The sequence below is a fragment of the Limanda limanda genome, chromosome 16 (genome assembly GCF_963576545.1).
Source record: "Limanda limanda chromosome 16, fLimLim1.1, whole genome shotgun sequence".
In the NCBI taxonomy this organism is placed as follows: domain Eukaryota; kingdom Metazoa; phylum Chordata; class Actinopteri; order Pleuronectiformes; family Pleuronectidae; genus Limanda; species Limanda limanda.
The window spans coordinates 24,177,267-24,197,213 of record NC_083651.1 but is presented as its reverse complement, the minus strand read 5'-3'; the positions used below and the strand labels follow the sequence as shown (position 1 = coordinate 24,197,213).

Genomic DNA, 19,947 nt, shown 5'->3' with positions numbered 1-19,947 from the left:
ATATAAATGGTGCCAGAGGAGATGTGAAGAGGGCTGCTCTGTTCAGCCTGTGTAGGGTCAGAAAGTTAAATGTTGTCTTTCTCCAGGAAACACACAGCACAGCTGAGATTGAAGCTGCGTGGAGGAAGGAGTGGGATGGGCAGGTGTTCTTCAGCCATAAGAGCAGCAACAGTGCTGGAGTGGCCATTTTATTTTCCAGAGACTTTCTTCCTGTTTCCTTGGTTACAGAGGAAATTGTAGAGGGTCGCATGTTAAAAATACAAGCTGTGTTTGAGAATGTAAAAATAACCTTCATTAATGTTTATGCTCCGACTGTAGGCACAGAAAGAGTAACTCTGCTAAACACTCTAAACTCTGTTGTTAACTCGTGTAGTGGTGAAGGGCACATGTTCCTGGGTGGTGACTTTAACTGCACAGCTGATGCAGCTCTGGACAGAAACCATGCAGAACCTCATGGAGCCTCCAGGAGGTGTCTTGTCAAACTGATTGAACAACATGATCTGTGTGACACCTGGAGGTTTCTTCATCACACTCAGCGTCAGTACACTTGGGTTCATACTAGAGACAACACTCTATCTATGGCTCGGCTGGACAGATTCTATTGTTTGAAACATCAGGCCAATGCTCTTCAGAGCTGCTCCATACACCCAATTGGCATTTCAGACCATTCACTGGTTCAGGTTTCAGTTTCTATTAAAAATATAAAATGCAGCAGTAGTTACTGGCATTTCAATGTAGCCCTGCTGTCAGATAATGTTTTCAAAAATGCTCTCAGTTTGTTTTGGAACAACTATTCAAAAACAAAATCTGACTACACCTCATTACAGCAGTGGTGGGATATAGGAAAGGGTCAAATTAAGAATCTGTGCCTACAGTACACTCTCAATGTCACTAGGGACATGACCAGGTCTATGAAAGCTCTGGAGACAGAAATAGTGGATCTGCAAGATTTAGCAGAATCCACAGGAGACGGAGAACATATTAAAGTTCTCAAAAACAAAAGGTCAGCTCTGTCAGACCTGTTGGGTTTTTCTGCTCAAGGTGCACTGGTTCGCTCACGGTTCCAGCATGTTGCCAAGATGGATGCTCCCTCTCACTTCTTCTTTGGCCTTGAACGTAAGAACGGGCAAAAAAGTCTCATGACCTCCCTGCGGTCCAACACAGGGCGGCTGCTGCAGGAGTCTGCAGAGATTCGCAGATATGCTGTCAGATTCTATGAGGAACTTTTCAAGATGGAGTTCCAAGAGAGACCAGAGGTGGCACAGACGTTTTTTGAGGGTCTACCCAAGGTTCCTGCAGAGGTCAGTGCAGAGCTACACACGCAGCTCTCTGCTGAAGAGCTACATGCGGCGCTGCAGAGGATAAAGAACGGCAAGGCTCCTGGTATCGATGGACTGCCTGCGGACTTTTACAAGGTGTTCTGGCCTGTGATTGGAGGAGATCTGCTGTTGGTTCTCAGAGACAGTTTAAACAAAGGACAGTTACCTTTAAGCTGCAGGAGAGCGGTCCTCACCCTTCTTCCCAAAAAAGGAAATCTTCAAGAGATAAAGAACTGGCGACCAGTGGCTCTGCTCTGCAATGACTATAAACTTTTGTCCAAAGTGTTGGCCACGAGGCTGAGAAAAGTGATGGAGCAGGTCATTCATGTAGACCAGACCTATTGTGTGCCCAGCAGGCTGATATCTGACAACATTACTCTGATTCGCGATGTTTTGGAGCTCTCTGGTTCATTGGGCTGTGAACTTGGTCTTATTTCTATGGATCAAGAAAAGGCTTTTGACCGGGTTGAACACAGATACTTGTGGCAGACGCTGCAGGTGTTTGGATTCAGCCCTGGTCTCATAGCCATGATCCGGACATTGTACAGTGACATTGAGAGCGTCTTAAAGATTAATGGTGGGTTAAGCTCTCCTTTAAAGTCCAGAGGGGAATCAGACAGGGCTGCTCCCTATCTGGCATGCTGTACTCGCTAGCCATAGAGCCGCTCCTGCACAGGCTGAGAGTACAACTGTCAGGTGCAAATCTCCCGGGGTGTCCGCAAGCTGTGAAAGTATCGGCTTATGCGGACGATGTCATGGTTTTTGTAAAAAAACAGGAAGACATTGATATACTGGTTGAAACTGTCGATCAGTTTGGCAAAATATCATCTGCTAGAGTTAACTGGGGAAAAAGCGAAGCTTTAGCAGTAGGAACTAAGCTGAGCAGAGAACTTGTGTTACCGGGGGGGTTGACCTGGAATAAAGAAGGTCTTAGATATCTAGGGATCTATCTTGGGGATGCAACCTTCATGAGCAAAAATTGGGATAATGTTTTAGAGAAGGTAGAAGGGCGACTTAAAAAATGGAAGTGGCTTCACCCACACATGTCGTTTAAAGGCCGCACCCTCATCATAAATAACCTGGTTTCCTCCATGCTGTGGCACCGACTGGCCTGTGTGGACCCCCCAGCACGTCTGCTGGCCAGAATCCAGCCGGTGATGGTGGACTTCTTCTGGGACCGTCTACACTGGGTCCCACAAAGTGTCCTCTTTCTGCCTTCGGAGGAGGGGGGGCAAGGACTTGTCCACTTGGCGAGCAGGGGGGCCGCTTTCAGGCTCCAGCTCATCCAAAGACTGCTGACCGGACCTGGAGACCTGGTCTGGAGACCAGTAGCCCGAGCCATACTGGAGCGGTGTGGAGGGCTGGGCCTGGCTGAGTCGTGGTTTCTAATGGATGTTATGGGATGTAAGTTGGACAACCTTCCAGTTTTCTACAAAGGACTGCTCAGAGTGTGGGGAATGTTCCATAAGGGCAGACTGAAGACCTGTGACTCTCTGCTCTGGCTCCTCAGAGAGCCAGTGCTGCACGGGACTCGGCTCCGGTGTGATGCAGAACCAGGCCTGCCTCAAAAACTGTGCGAGGCCCGGGTCCTCACGCTGGGCCATGTGGTGGAGGTGTGTGGCCCTCACCTGGACAACGCTGCAGGTCTGGCCTCACGTTTGGGGATCAGGTCAGTCAGGGTGGTGAGCCTCCTGCTGAGAGGGTGGAAACAGCAGCTGACTCACCCTGAACTTCAGTTGATCACTGATTACTGTAATGAACTCATTCAGCCGGAAACCAGTGATCCTCTTCCTGAGGTGAACATTGTTCCTGTGTTAAAATGTGAAGGTGTTTTGTTGAAGTTAAAAGCTGCTTCTGGTAACACACTTAGCACCATGACGGGGAAAACAATGTATTATTTACTAGTGAAGTTTCTGAACCAGAACCGACTAGCAGCCCGGAGTGACTCCATGGAGGACTCATCTGGCCCTGACAGAGGCTCAGAGGCCGGAGTGGACAGCACTCTACAAACCTCCGCTGACTAAGAGGGGGGGGGACTTACAGTGGAGGGCTCTGCACGGAGCTGTTCCTGTAAATGCTTTTGTCTCTGTGATTAATTCTGAAGTTGCTGCTACGTGTCCCTTCTGTCCACAGAGGGAGACAGTTTTTCATTGTTTTCTGAAGTGTGGGCGGCTCTCCTCACTGTTTCTGTTTCTGACTCATTTGTTTGCTTTGTTCAATGAAGTTTTCTCAGATCAAATGTTCATCCTGGGTCACAAGTACAACAGTAAAGACAAAATAAAATGTCAACTCTTCAATTTTATTTTGGGTCAAGCTAAGATGGCGATCTATCTCTCCAGGAGGAAAAAACTTGAAGAATCACTGGATGTAGATGTTATGTGCATCTTCAAACGAATGTTAAAGGCAAGGCTGAAAACTGACCTATCTTTCTTTATTTTGACAAATAATGTCCAAGATTTTGAGAAGATGTGGTGCCTCAAGAAAGTTTTATGCTCTGTGAAAAAAGATCAGCTGGTGTTTGGTCATATTTTGGATTGAATATTGTTTGGTTTTTATTTTGATGTATCTTGTGTTTTAGAAATTCATTGAGTAAATAAAAGTGACTTCAAAAATCTCTCTCTCTCTCTCTCTCGCGATTTTGTTCCTTATTTTTTCTTTTTTTGTTGTAAATGTTATATTTGTTTAATCACATATCACATTAGAGTCACGGTAGTTTGTTTTCTGGTGGTTTGGGCTTTCTGTGGTGGGTGTTTTCCCCTCACCAGCGTCTGGCTGGTGGCGTGGCTGCCGCCATGGCCAGCGGGAATTTTAAATCACTGACACGAAAGCACGGAGTCAAAATATGTGTGAGTTTCCCCTGCAGCGTGGATAGCATCGGCCTCGCTGTGGGGGAGAAGGTGGGTCACAGCGGCGTGGTGTCGGCCGCTCGGATGAACAGCGCCGTGGTCGTGTTCCTGGACCGGGTGGAGAAGGTGAACTCCGTGGTCGAGACAGGGATCACCGTGAACGGTTGTTTTGTACAGGTGCTGCCTTTGTCCCAGCCCGCTACCAAGGTGGTCCTGTCAAATGTCCCTCCGTTCATCACCGATGAGTTTCTCAGTAAAGAGCTGTCCAGGTACGGGAAGGTAGCGTCCCCCATACGGAAGTTGTTATCTGGATGTAAGTCTCCATTACTGAAACACGTAGTGTCTCACCGCAGACAACTGTACATGATACTGAACAACCGGAACGAGGAGCTCAACCTCTGCTTCCACGTTAAAGTAGATGATTATGATTACGTGATTTTTGCAACAACATCGGTGATGAAGTGCTTCGGGTGCGGAGAGGAGGGACACACGGTGAGATCCTGTCCGAAGCGGAGTGACCCGGCTCCGCCCGGTCCTGAGGCGGCTGCGAGCGCTGGGGCGGGAGCCCCCGCTGCTCCTCCTCCGGTACCGGAGCGGCGGGCCCCCGCGGGCACAGCCCGCCTCAGGACCGGGCGGGGCCGGTTCCCCCGGGGAGCCGGTCGCCCCCCCCGCGGTGCCGGCCGGTCCCTCCGGGGAGCCGGTCCCCGCGGGGCCGACCCCCGTGTCCGAGCGGCCGACAGCAGCTCCACGGGCTTCTCCACCAACACCAGCGCGGAGGAGCAAGGCTGTGACCGAGCCAACACAGGGGGTGAGTACAGTTAATACACCGGGTGTTGGGGGGGATGTGGTGGGTGAGGGTGGTGTGGTAGAGGAAAGGGAGGTGGGAGGTAAAGGGGAAAAAAGGGTGGTGGAGGTGGTAAGCAGGTGGAGGAGAGGGTTTCTGAACAGGATGGGGAGGATTGTATAAGTAAAGGAGGAGAAGCAGGGGTGGGCAGGATGACGTGGAGTGAACAGGTGGAGGAGGAGGAGGAGATGGAGGAAGAAGCAGCAAAGTCAAAGAAAACAGTAAAACGAAAGAAATCAAGCAGGAGTGTTTTAAATGACGCAAAGAATAGTAAAGTGCAAATGGATAGTGATACGAGTGAGTGTGTGTCTGACAGCAGCGACTTTCCGCCTTTTAACAGCAGCCAAAAAAAGAGAATGCTCACAGTAGACAAATTAAAAACGTTTTTACATCAAAAAAAGAACCAGCAGCTGAAACTAGAAGAACACTTCCCAGATCTAGGTCTTTTTATTTCCTCGGCCAGACTCCACATGAGCCAGAGGGAGGAGTCTGGCCTCACAGACCAGGAAGTTTTTAGAATAAAAAAACTGGTGCTCAGAGCAAACGACAATTGAGCAGTGATGGAAAGGACAGCAATGTGTGTTTTAATTAATTTATTGTTTTCTGTTTTTGTTTCTAACATTTTAAACAACATGGATGTTTTTAAAGTTGGGGTTTTAAACGTGAACGGTGCAAGAGAACAAACGAAAAGAATTTGTATTTATGAAACAATGAAAATGAAAAAGATTGATGTCATGTTTTTACAAGAAACGCACAGTGATTTTAATAATGAGTCTGACTGGAGGAGGGAGTGGGGGGGGGAGGCCCTTTTAAGTCATAACACTTCTCTGAGTGGAGGAGTGGGCTTCCTCTTCTCCACGGCTTTTAAACCAAACTCACTGGAGGTCAAGCATGTGATCCCGGGGAGGTTTCTTTTAGCCAAGGCTCAGTTCGATCATTTTACTGCTGTTTTTATTAACGTCTATGCTCCAACAACCGGTGCAGAGAGGAAGCCCTTTTTACTGAAAATAAGTGATGTTCTTAATGATTGTGCGATGGAGGATTTTTTATTCTTGGGTGGGGATTTTAACTGCACTGAAGATGCGGTTTTAGACCGCAACCACGCAGAGCCTCATCCGGCCTCTCAGCACGCCTTAAAGCAGCTGGTCCGCTCTCACGGCCTGGTGGACGTGTGGAGGAGGATGCACCCAGACTGCAGACAGTACACTAGACGAAAAGCAGTATTATTGTCACAGTGAACCTCTACGGACAGGCCTAATCCCCTGCTGTAACCAACTGTTTCCATGATGTTACCTCGGCGTTCGCCAGTGAAGACAAGGTGGGTCTATCGGCGTTTGCGGACCTTAAGGGGGATTTGGAGAACAAAGGAGAGAGCCGCGGGGGGGCTCGCTGAGCCTCGCGGACCGATCGCGACGTGTGATCTAATTAGCATATGAATCGGAGTCCAGCCGCTGGCTAGAACCTCTCTCTACTCACCATTGGAGGAAACCACAGACCCTTGAAACTAATGTCACTCGTGATTGGTTGGTAGAAGTGTTGCTATTGGTCACCTTATGGGTCATTGCAGTGCACACGTGGGGTCACAGCATTCCGCACGTGGGGTAAGCCCCTCCCACACAATATTTATAATAAAAATGTATATATTAATATTTATTATTATTTATAAGTAAGCCTTTACCAAAAGCACTGCAGTTAATTAAAACTAAACATTCATGTGATGCTTGATGTTATAGGTGAACATATTGTACAGGGAACAAATGTGAACAAGGTATATGTGGAGTGAAAGCTTTATTTACATACAGCAAAAATATTGTACAAAAACTCAGATGAGGCTTGAAATGTTTCTCTGCAGCCTCTGGGTCATGACTTCTTTGTGGGACTCTTCTCCAGTGTGTAGACGTCTGTGGTGTGTAGCTGTGAGATCAGTGTAGCTTCCAGTCTTATATGAAGTGTGGGACACAGGTCGGTGCACTCCTGGCTGTGGAAGGATGGATCCATGTCATCTGTCCCGCTTCAATCAGCTGTAAACACATTCAGTAAAATTAGCACAGTTCAATTACAACATACACCTTTACATGTAACTGTAAAATTATTTAATGAATATAACCTTACCCTCTTTCTTCTCCGACAACTCCTCAATGCTGATGTAAGGTCTGGTCGGATAATACTGGCTCATAGTGTGTCTTTGTACGTCATGGACAGGCAGCTGGAAAACAACACATGTAACATGACTTTATTATTAATAAACGGAAATAGCCGCGCTGCATCACCGTTGGAAGATCCACAGCAAAAAAACACCAAAACAATTCATAAACAGTTACTTACATTCAATGGCTTAATTTTCTGCACTTTAAATCCGGACTTTCAGCGTCTCAGCCTAACGCCTCTTTGTTTGTGTGTGTGTGTGTGTGTGTGGGGGGGGGGGGGGCTGAGGCTGTGAAAACATACAGAAAAAAGTCACGTTGATGAAAAAACTTAACGAGAACAAACTGTTACATCTAAGTAATTCATACATATTTACACATGCACTAGATCTGCTCCAGCACTCGATGCTGTATTCGTATTTTAGCAACTTTCTCGCTATCCCAAAGAGTGGCGGACATGCTTTCAGATGTAGGGTTAGCTTAGTGGTTAGCATGGCGTCTCTAGCTCACCGTAACTCAGGGACTGTGCGCCCGTCTTCTCCGCCTCGACTCGTCCACACCGGGCCCGCGGCTCTGCCTCCACACGCACTCATCTTCTCCTCCAGGGAACAGCGTCGTGTCGACTTCAGCAAGTTATTTACCCCGAAGACAGAGTCACTCGTACGGGACAAGCTAAACACGACCCGCTTCCTGTCTGCGGGACACTCGACGCTGCTGCACGGCGTTTACGAGGCTCTGATTGGACGAGTCCATCAGCTGATGACGCGAGCGGGTGACGTGAGCAGCGGTTACTTCATATGGGATAAGTATTTGACTGAGGCCAGGTTTATTTTTTGTGGTGTTTAGTACATTTACACACATGATTCACGCTGTTCTGTGTTCGTAACCTTATAGTTGAATGCACTTATCGTAAGTCGCTTTGGATAAAAGTGTTGACTGTTTTAATGGAATACTGAGAAAGTTTAATAACAACAATTAGACAATTGAAGTTCAAATTATGAAGGAATTTAAGCTCTATATTGTGTCTCCTTTATATTTAAAATAATAATCAAACTGAGTGGAGATGTATGTTGTATCCAAACAGCCGGCTGCTGTGTTTTGTCACTGTGCAGTCCATGGGGGATTAAATATTACACTGAAAAAATAAATCATTAAATCAATGAATGTTTCATAGCAATTTTGAAAGTAGTGGTGAAAAGGTACCATTTATAATTCATGGAACAGCTTAGTTTGCCATTGACATGTGAATTTGATGCCAGTATTTTGGGAGGACAGATATTTTTATGGAAAGCCAGTAGAAGTTTGGAGCTTACAGGACACAGATGATCATACCCAGCATCATTTATTTGCTGGTAGAGGTGTGGTTTACACTTCCTCTGTGCATTTAACCAGCACAATTGAAAAAGTGACTGTAATCATGCCACTCTGTACAGTTGTTGAGATTTAGGATTGGATGACAATAAAAATTTGAAATAAAGTGCATTGTTTCATTTCTTTTGACTGCATTGACCTTTGTTCGTGGTATACAATATAATTCATTATAGCACACTTACTTACTTAAGAACAATTTAAAATTTCAGGTTTAATATTTATTTTAAGCCTGGTTTACTCAGCCAGATAGTTTGTTGGTGCCTCTTACACATTGGTGTTATCTGCTCTCAGGGAAACTGATTTGCATTTGTGAAGCTCAGAGCATTGTCATTTGCATGTGAAAGCGTCCTCTAGGAGTTGGAGCAGGGGGGGTCAAATCTCAACAGCTCACAGGCTTGACAACTGCAGGAACCCTGAGCGTTTCCTTTGCTGCCTGCAGATACGTGTGAAAGTCGTTAACCGAAGGATGTGCCAACACTTCTCTGCGACACAGATTGACACAAACGCTTCTTTTCATGCAGTGGTACACCTGGTCCCACATCAGAGAGAGTAGGGTCTCCTCAGCCAGGCTAGATAGGATGTATTGTTTTAAACATCACTTTAACATTTTTAAAAGCTGTGCCATCGTGCCAGCTGGTTTTAGTGATCATTCTCTGCTTTTATGTCATGTTTTTGTCAGGAATGTTTTACCCAAGAGTGCGTATTGGCATTTTAATTCTGTTTTAACTTTCGATAAGAATTTTAAAGATGTCTTAACGTATTTTTGGGGTGTTTTTAGACAGAGGAAGGGCGATTTTAGCAGTCTTAGGCAGTGGTGGGACCATGGTAAGACACAAATCCGCCTATTGTGTCAACAGCACACCCTCAATGTCACACGAGACGCCACCCGATCTATGAAAGATCTAGAGACCGACATAGTGGAACTAGAACATTTAAGTGAGTCCACCGGAAATCGAGGTTATGTTGAAAGCCTCAAAGAAAAAAAAATGGCTTTAGCCGACCTGCTAGAAAGTAAAGTACAGGGCGCGTTTGTCAGGTCCCGCTTCCAAAACATCAGTGAAATGGATGCTCCCACCAGCTACTTCTTCAGTCTGGAGAAAAAGAACGGGCAGAGGAGAGTAATCCACACACTGCTCTCAGACACAGGGCAAGAGCTAATGGAACCACGCCAGATAAGAGAGCGGGCTGTGAGTTTTTATCAAACACTGTACTCTTCTGAGGACGAAGGAACAGGCACAGAGGAGCTCTGTAAAGAGCTACCTCAGGTCTCAGAAGAGTCCAACTCACAGCTCGCCGCCCCCCTCCGGATGCAGGAGCTGCTGACCGCCCTGCAGGGAATGCAGGGACGGCGGGCTCCTGGCATCGACGGCCTAACCCCTGAGTTTTACAAAGCTTACTGGGGCCTTTTATCGCACGACATTTTACAGGTTTTTAATGAATGTCTGGCGTCTGGTTCCATGCCAGTGTCCTGCAGGAGAGCAGTCCTCACACTGCTCCCGAAGAAGGGGAACCTGCAGGACATCAAGAACTGGCGCCCTGTGTCATTGCTCTGTGTGGATTATAAACTTCTGTCCAAAGTACTGGCCTCCAGGCTGGGGAAGGTTATGGAGCAGGTCATTCACAGGGACCAGACCTACTGCGTGCCCGGCAGGTCTATGGTGGACAACGTCCACCTCATTCGAGACCTTTTGGATGTCTCCAGTTCATTAGATATAGATATAGGCTTGATTTCCCTAGACCAAGAAAAAGCTTTTGACCGCGTTGAACACAGCTTCCTCTGGAAAGTAATGGAGAAGTTTGGGTTCAGCGCTGGCTTCATAGCTAAGATCAAGGTGCTGTACAGTGACGTTGAGAGTGTGCTAAAGTTCAACAGCAGTCTGAGTGCTCCTTTCAGGGTGGGTCGAGGTGTCCGGCAGGGCTGTGCTCTGTCGGGCATGCTCTACGCACTCTCCCTGGAACCTCTCCTCCAAAGAATAAGGTCTAGCATTCAAGGTGTGTTTTATCCTGGTTTTAGTGGCAACATGATTTTATCGGCTTACGCCGATGATCTTATTGTTTTTATTAAAGACCAGACAGACGTGGATATTTTAGCCAAAATACTAAATGATTTTAGCGTGACATCGGCGGCGAGGGTCAACTGGGGAAAAAGCGAAGCCCTCGCTGTCGGGGAGTGGCCTGGCGGTCTCCCAGTTCTCCCCCAAAACCTGAAATGGAAGAAGTAGGGGATAAAATACCTCGGGGTGTTTTTAGGGAACAGTGATATATGCAAGAAGAACTGGGAGAACGCCACAGAAAAAATTTAAAACAGGCTTTTAAAATGGAAATGGCTGCTCCCAAAAATGTCTTTTAGAGGGAGAGTACTGGTTTTAAATAACCTTGTAGCATCCCAACTGTGGCACCGTCTAATGTGTGTGGAACCCCCCCCCCGGCTTGCTTGCCACAGTGCAAAAAAAAATGGTGGATTTTTTCTGGGGAGGGCTACACTGGGTGCCACAGGGGGTGCTGTTTTTAGCTAGGGAGGAGGGGGGACAGGGCCTCGTCCACTTGGCCAGCCGGACCGCCACTTTTAGACTCCAATTCATCCAAAAGTACCTCACAGGTCCAGCGGATCTGGTGTGGAGAGATGTGGCCAGCAGCATCCTTAGGCGTGCCAATAACCTGGGGTTGGATGATGCTCTGTTTTTAACAGATTCTAAATTCTTAAAACAAAGTGGGTTGCCTCCTTTTTATCAAGGTGTTTTTAAATCTTGGGGCCTTTTTAATACAAAAAAGTCCCAAAAAGTAGACTCTCTGTACTGGTTGTTGAGAGAACTGCTCGTAAATGGAGCCAGACTGGATGTCAGCGACACTTCAACACCCGGCCTAACGGCGGCGCTGACCCGGTCTGGGACGGTGACCTTGCAGCAGCTGGTGGATGCAGTGGGGCCGGCACTCACCAACTCCCAGGCCCTGGGCTCCCTGCTGGGGCTGCAGTCCACCCGCATGGCCCAGAGGATCCTGGAGCTCTGGAATCTAAGGCTCTCCAAACGTGAGAAGGATATCCTGAGGGCCTACCAGAGGGGGGAGATCACACCAGAGGCTGCAGACCCCTACCCGGAAACTATCCTGAGCCCAGGCCTGGGGGAAAAGACCGGCCCCCTACTAACAGAAATAAACAAACACAAACTAACAATACACAGAGCGGACAAAGAGACAATATACAGAAACTGTGTCAAAAGCATCCACCAGGCCGGACTGAGCAACAGACCCCCCACTGTGTGGTCACGGAGGTGGGGAGAACATGGACCCAGCCCACAGTGGAGGATTTTATACAAACCTCCCCTCAAGAAAAGAACAGGCGACCTCCAGTGGAGAATTTTACACGGCGCCGTTGCTTCCAACGCTTTTATTTCTATTCTTAACCCCACCGTTCTTAACAAGTGTCCGTTCTGCGACCTGCGTGAGACCATTTATCACGTTTTTACTGAGTGCAAGAGACTGAAAAGTTTCTTCGCTCTTTTAACTGCGGTTTTTAGTGATTTTAATGTCACTTTTACTGAGAAGGTTTTTATCATGGGAGCTGCCTACAACAAAAATAATAAAGATAAGTGGCAGCTCCTGAACCACCTCTCAGGTGAAGCAAAGATGGCAATTTACATCAGTAGAAAGAACAAAGTAGAGAACAGAGACGGGCAGGAAGCGGCGGCGGTGTGGCAGGTAAACCTCCGATCCAGACTCCGACTCGAGTTCAGCCTCTCTCTCTCTCTCTCTCTCTCTCTCTCTCTCTCTCTCTCTCTCTCTCTCTCTCTCTCTCTCTCTCTCTCTCTCTCTCTCTCTCTCTCTCTTCGAAGATCCAAAAAAACGTTTAGTAGAGTCGAGAATGAGTTCTCGCACATTGCTGTGGAGGCACCGAAAGTTAATGCGTGCTTGAAAGCAGTCAGTACACTGGGCATTACCACGAGAGATGTGTGGTACTGTGAGAGAATGTACTTTGTGGTCCAAATCCCCTCCTCGATTGGCTGTGATTCTTTTTGCGTCTTTTAACTTCCGCTCTGACTACAGCCGTCAACTCATCCGTGACGCAATTCTAATAATAAATTCAAACACACCAATCAACAATCACACACACACACTTCTTTTAAGATTATTTTTGTTTGATTTCGTTTAATAATTGCCTATATAGCCTATTTATAAAGGAAAACGTCTGACTTTTACTATAATAAAAATAATTAATTAATACAACACAGGGCATGATTTGGGGGGGCACAGTAAGGCTGTCGGGGGGGCGTGGCCCGCGAATGCCCCCCCATAGCGCCGACACTGAGAGGGGGAGGTACCCTACTGATGGGGCGCATAGGCATAACAGGTGGGGCGCGCTGCCGCGAGGGAGAAATGTGAGGCGGAACTAATGTTTTGACGTCCGCATCTCTTAATCGGTAGAACAGTAAACAAATCGTTCTTTCGCCGTAGCCAGGGGTCGGCAACCCGCGGCTCTGCAGTTGCTCCCTGTACAGTGTTGTGCATGTCGCGGATATTTTTTGCGAACAGTGAACTCACATTCACGCTAATTTGTTAAATCATCATCGTACCAGGCAAGCATGAAATACCAGGAGCGGGAAATGTGTGTGCGTGTCCAGTAAGCGCACGCACACAGGCACCGGGGCTCCGCCCCCACTCATCTGCTCAGAGAGACACACAGTGAGATCAGAACTCGTTATTGTGAAGCAGCCGGTCAGTGACAAACAAGAGACAGTGTTCAAAAACCAAGTTGAAAAGAAAGTACGATTTAGCAATTAAGCATTTAAGTAACATTTAGCCTGGGTGCCAGACGAACTTAGCCCCGCCCACAACATTTTTTGGTTAGGAAGTTCGGTCTGGAGTTTGGAGAAATTTTCTCCAAACAGCTTCTGTTCAGACCAATCAAATTGTCAGGGCGAGCTTTATACGATGATGGACAGATGATCAACAGTTAAGTAATCAACTACGTCATTAAAAGAGCGCTTGGGTTGACTTTGTTATCCACAAACATGCCTGCCGCTGGAGAGCTGAGATGTGTAGATGAGGCTGATGGTGTTGGTAAGTTCTCCGTGTATCCTTTAATTATTTTTATAACACTGGCAAAAATCGTTCTTCTTCTACTTCTTCCAGCGTGAGTGCAGTTGAGTTCTGTTGACAACAACTATGCGTCGCTCTACATACGCCACATACTACGTTGCTCTGATTGATTGTAGGTCTATCCAATTGAGCGAAGAGGCATTTTTTTTCCTGGTTCGGTTGAAACATGCCCCATAATCACAGCCCAATGGAGCGGCCTCAGACTCATATTCTGACTAGAATCATGAGTATGACAACCTCAGGATAAGAAACATTAAGTTCCAGTCACATGCATGTGTTCTTTTTGGTTGAGCTTTATCATCATTGTAACAAAGTGATGATGATATTCTATTTTTGAAAAAGTACAGACCGATGGAGGAATGTAGTGATAAATGTCACCAAATGTACTTCAATTAAGTTGAATTTAAACAAAGTTATTGCACTATTGTTTTAAAAAAATGGCAAATGTCACAAAAAGTAGTTTGAAAAAGGGTTTTTTATTTGCATATCAGAAATTCCTGAAAGTAATGTGAATTTATGACAAAATGGGCCAAGCGGGTGGGGCATGAAAAATATTCTAGCTCCAAAGTGGGGCATGGCAGAAAAAGTTTGAGAACCACTGGTGTAAACCAACACTCCTGTAATACAGCTTGTGTCGGATGTGAAGTATTGTGTCCTTTGAGATTCAGCCTATATGCCAACATACTTTTGATTCTTCTTATCCTTACAGGCAACTCCCCCATATTAACTTGCATTGCTGCTATTGGTGATGTTTTCAATGCTCCACTACAGATCAAACAAAGCCTGAGCTTGTTCCACATCTAGCTTTTTTTAGGTTGGTTGCTGCAGCAGACATGTAAGCTTTGCATCCGTAATCTAGAGCTGCTCTCATAAGAGCCCAATAAATATTGAACAGTGCTTTTCTGCTAGCTCCCCAATATCATTGTAGTATATTAATCTTTCTTTCATTTCTTTTTGACTTTAAATAATACAATTTTGTGTGCACCAGGTAAGTTTTTCATCAAGTGAACTTCAAGAAATCGGACCACATCTACCTGTTCTAGTAGCTGTCCATATAATTACATTTTTACTGGTTTGTAGAGTCTAGTGAAGTATGACCTGACATTTTTCTACTTTCCACTTTATTTACTGCAGTTTGCATTTTATTTTTTAAGTACTCAAAGTTTCAACCCCTAACCCAGAGTGCTCCATCATCTGCATTAAGCAATTTTCCTATAGTTTTCTCAGCTATATAATATAATAAAAATATATTATATCATTATGTTAAAGAGTATTGGACTACACACACTACCCGGTGGGGTTCCATTTATTCCGTAATACTTGTTGGAATATTCTGGGCACAAATAGGACATTTGATACCCAGTTGAACAATTTACTTTTTATCCTTAATTCATGAATTTGATAAGGAGTCCCTCTTTCCAAATCATATCATATGGTTTTTCAATAACCATTTCTTTAATGATTCTGGCTTTTGATTTCTTTTTTTAGGCATAGAACATAGGCCATTGTCCCATGCCCTTTTCTAAATCCACTGGGATATCCAGAGATTAAGTTTTTACTCTGTTTATGATTTGTCAACCTCTCCATAACCATCCGTTTTCCTTAACTGTGATGTTCGTGCTATCAGTCTATAACCTGATGGATATTTTCCAGGTTTAAGTATTTGAACTATAAAAGATTGCTTCCAACTTGTTGGGATTCTGCCTGTATCCCATATCTTGTTTAATAATTAACACTACTTCAAAGTGGGCTTTCATTCATATTATCCACCTGTCAAGGTTAAGGAAGAGAGCAGATGGACCCAAAATGTAGGAGCGATGCAGGAGGCAGATCCATCAATTTATTCAAAACAAGGAGCAGGCAAAACTCAAACTGTCCATGAAAAGAAAACAAGGCAGGAGACAAAACTGACAGAGACTAATACCACGACTGAAGAGACCGTTCGACAAAGAAACTACTGAGGACTTGACTTAAATACAAACTGAAGTGATTACAAACAAGAAACAGGTGGCACAGGGCAAACAAATTGAGGTAGGAAGTTAATTGAACAGAGACACAAGACAGATCAGTTTTTCAAAATAAAACAGGAAACAGAAAGAAATCGCAAAAATGAAAACAGAATGAAAACACAGAAATAGAGTTAAAGGTCAAATAATCAAAAGTGTCCATAATACTTTTTGTGTACAGTAGACAATTCTTGCTGCTGCAGTGTTTTCTTGACCATAGGACCTAGATCACTGGAGTCATATCCTTTTGCAACCTTTCAGCGTTGCTAGTACAGTCCAGAAGGCCACTGGTGCGTCAAAAAGCCGACTAGTAGGGACTTTGGTGATACTAGTGCAGCGCAGTGTGACTAGTGAGGTTTCTGTTGTAACTAGTTGGACAAAAGTGCCACTTGTTGCTGAAAAAGAGTGACTAGTCAGAGTTTTTGCTAAACTAATACGATAAGATGCTGAACTAGTGTGAACTACCAAATGTCAAACTAGTGCTAACCAAGACCGAACTAGTGGATGGAACTTGCCCAACAACTTGCCATACAAGTTTGATAAAGAGGATGTGCAGACACATCTTGTAAATGTTCTTAGTAAAAAACACGAGAGGGCACCCAAGTGAACCATAGTATAGTACATGGAGGCCCTGTGATCAAAATTGGGCTCTCTTGGCCACTGTACACTTGGCAGCTTTTTGGAATATGATATCAGCACTGCCTCTGCACACCTGCAATTAGGGATTTTCTGCCGTTCTTCTCTGCAGTGCTGGCAGCTTACATAAGAAGTTGGTAGACATCCCTTTTTAGGCCTCTCCTGATATGCTTGAGTTCACATAATGGCTCTGACTGGGCAATTGAAGGACTCAGTTGTTCTTAAGCCCTCCTGTGTTGGATGTGTGTTTCCTCCTGTGTTGGATATCAAAGCATTAAACAAAACTTTTAATGCTTTGAAGAAAATTTTAAGTTTGGATGGTTTTCCTTAAATTGCTATTTTAAATTCTAAAAGAAATACTGTCCTGTAATTGAAAAATGTGTAATAACTTGGCAATGTGTCAGGAGGCCAAGCAAATCGTGTTCTTACCAAACGGTTGGTGGTTTGAGCCTTGTATTCCTGCCTCCACATGCCGAAGTGTCCTTGGCCAAGATACTGAACGATAAGTGCTTTCCATAGATGCACTATATGAACGTGAGTGTGAATGCCAAAAATAAGTGTACTGTTACGCTCTTGAACAACTTCAATACAGATCATTTACCATTGATCGGGTTGGTGATAGTTGGCTTCAATACATGCTGTATTTCAGGTGTATATTATACTTAAAACTGACACCCCCAAAAGTCTAGTATTGCAATGTGTTTTGTAGATATTCATTTGAAGGTTTGCAAATATTTTTTAAGTTTTAAGTGCAGCAACAAGCCCTGAGGGGATGTCAGTGTATTGTAATTAGTGCCATTAGGTCCTCTACTGTGACCTTCCTGCTGTGACAACTCCTCAGTGTTGAACAGGCCTCAGGGAAAGGGAGCGACTGCAGCCATGCTTGATAATTGCTGACCCAGTGGCTACTGTTTGTTGGCCTTATGGGATGTTCCACCAAGCAACTCAAACCTCAACAAAACATCCCTTTAGCTGTAATAAATATTGACACCATAAACAAAATGATTGTCAGGGAAATAAGAGATTCAGCAATACCTACTGATATCATTACTAATATTGTGAATATTTATTGGTTTCAATTATCTTTTTGTCAAATTATCTGATATCATTATGTTTCTCACACAACTCATTTACTTGATAAAAAACTTAATGACCTTTTTCGTAGCACCACACTTACAACCCCATGGCCTTTTAAAATACTTACTCATGGTAAAATGCTATGTATTTTTAAGATTTTGGGAAGACGTCACATTTAAACCTCAGTTCATATTTACGGTTCCTTACAGCTCCTTGCTTCTTTAGCTCCCTCTTTTAGTCCTTCGTCAGTATAATTATATTGAAAAAATGATATTTGCATTTGAAACATTGTAGACACAGAAACTTTCTTGCTCATTAAAATCATAAATTGAATTTTAGGCAAATACATTACTTTTGACAACTTAACACATGTCTACTCTGTAATGGATGTGTTAATACAAACAGTTTCCTTGTTTTTCATTTAAAAGTGAACCTTAGCATGTGTGTGTGTGTATATATATATATATATATATATATATATATATATATATATATATATATATATATATATGTGTGTCAAAGTTTTATGTCAAAATTTTTTGACAAGCATTTAAAAAAAAATTAAAGTTTAAAACAATCAACTAGAGGATTTGGAAGAGGCTGAATGACAAATTCTCACTCAAGAGTACAAATCATAAGTCTTTAAACTTTAAACTTAAATATGACTTGTTGTATTCAATTGTTATAGACTTATAAGAAATGTTGTGACCGTATAAGTTTTGGCTGTCTCGCCCAGCCCTAGTTAGTATGACTACATGAGCTCCTGTGTTTTTGCTGTCTGTAAAAACAGTCCTTAATAAGGACCACAATAACAACAAGCCTTTAGACATTGCTCTGTAATCATGATGCAGTGTCCTCTGTTTTATGTCAAACAAACATACCTCAAATTATAATTTGTTATTATTATGTAATTTAAAAAAAATGCATTATCATAACCATACATTAAATCTGTTAAATATCCTTTAGTCTGCATGTGTTCAGACTAAATTCATTTAAATTTCAGATTAGGATTGACAAAAATATTTCTGAATCGTGTGTGAAAGCTTTGATGGAGCAGAATATGAGAGTATTTCAGATTTCATCTGTCAGATCCCTTTGGTGCATTTGTAACAGTGAAAAATATTTCTTGCTTTAGTGAAATTAATACACCTCGTTATAGCTTAGTAACGCCAGAAGATTCAAACTTTGTATTTAATGCAAAACTTTAATTGACAATAACAGATGTTCACATTCTGTAGTGTATAGCGTGTATGTTAGCAAAAAGTGTTTCCTTTCACATTAGTTAATAATAAACTGTAGAATTTAAATACGCTTCAGGAAAAATGTACAGTTGTGATTTTTACAAGCATGTTTAATTTTTGACAGTTTGAGACCATAAATTACAGGATTAAGAAGAGGCTGAATGACCATCGCATACGTAGACAAGAAAACACAGAGAGGGTACGGCACTGTGGAGGCGTCAAATCTCTGACTGATCAAGCTATAAAAACAGGCAAACACAAAGCTAATGAGTGAAACGAAATGTGGAGTGCAGGTTTCTAAAGCCTTCATTCTGGTCTCTTTGGAACTTTTTAAACACACTGAAAAAATATTGACGTAACTGTATGAAATATAACTGACAGGACAAGCGACAGTGACAATAAGAGCAAAAAACACATCATGAACGAGTGACACTGTTCTGTCTGATGAACAAGAAAGGTCAACAACTAAGTGATGTACACAGAATACTTTGTTGATAACAGTCCCACAAAAATTTAAACAAATAGTAAAAGACATTAAAACTCCAATCTCCAAAAAACAAAATATCCAGATAAAAAATATGACAATTTGTACTTTCCTTTTTGTAATTATGCTGTTGTAATGTAAAGGTTTACAAATGCATACATATCTGTCATGTGCCATAATTGTTAATGTTCCAAATTCAATAGTTCCATATGTATGAATGTTAAATATTTTAATGCAGCAGAAGGAGGCAGAAATATCATGTGTGTCTGACAACATATGCACCATAAAGCAGGGCAGCAAAGACGTGCTGCCGTACATTTCATTAACAAATAAACTACACAGGAATAAATACATAGGTTCATGGAGATTTTTGTCTGTATAAATAATGATGATAAGCACAGAGTTTGCAACAATAACTGATATGTAAAATATCAAAGCCAGAGTAAAGTACAGGTACTTTAACTCTCCTGTGTCACCATACATAGCCAACACAAATGACAAACTCTCTGTTGAGTTCTCCATTGTAGTCCTAGTGATGAGGGTTAATATGTTTAACTACTTGACTTTGGAGGATATGTGACAGCAGATGTAAAAAGAAAAATCAATCTTGAAATCCAAGTGTTTCAAGGGTAAATAAAGATAATCACAAAAGCATATTTCTTATGAGTTCAACCCTTAACAGAATAAAAAAGTTATAGCAATTTCTTAATGTCTGGTTCTAGAATCCAATTTATTTAATATTATATTACTTTATGTATAAATAAATATGATAAACATTGTATATAAAACATGTCAAGATACAAGAGTTTAGATAAATGCACATTTATCTGACCAACTTCCAAACAGTTAAAAGCTGTTGAACAATGTGATCGGAATTCAGTACAT

At 43.4% G+C, this 19,947-nt stretch overlaps 1 protein-coding gene and 1 long non-coding RNA gene across 2 annotated transcripts; both read right to left on the bottom strand.

The window, feature by feature from the left end:
- Positions 1-6,782: 6,782 nt before the first annotated feature.
- LOC133021203 (uncharacterized) lies at positions 6,783-7,438 on the bottom strand. Its single transcript, XR_009682958.1, has 3 exons — positions 7,335-7,438; positions 7,122-7,215; positions 6,783-7,030 (listed from the first exon to the last, which is right to left on the bottom strand). It is a non-coding gene; the product is annotated as an uncharacterized LOC133021203 (long non-coding RNA).
- An 11,201-nt stretch (positions 7,439-18,639) lies between these two features.
- Positions 18,640-19,584, bottom strand: LOC133021294 (olfactory receptor 4B13-like). The gene has a single exon (XM_061088073.1). The coding sequence runs from the start codon at positions 19,582-19,584 to the stop codon at positions 18,640-18,642; it is 945 nt and encodes a 314-aa protein (XP_060944056.1).
- Between the last annotated feature and the right edge of the window lie 363 nt (positions 19,585-19,947).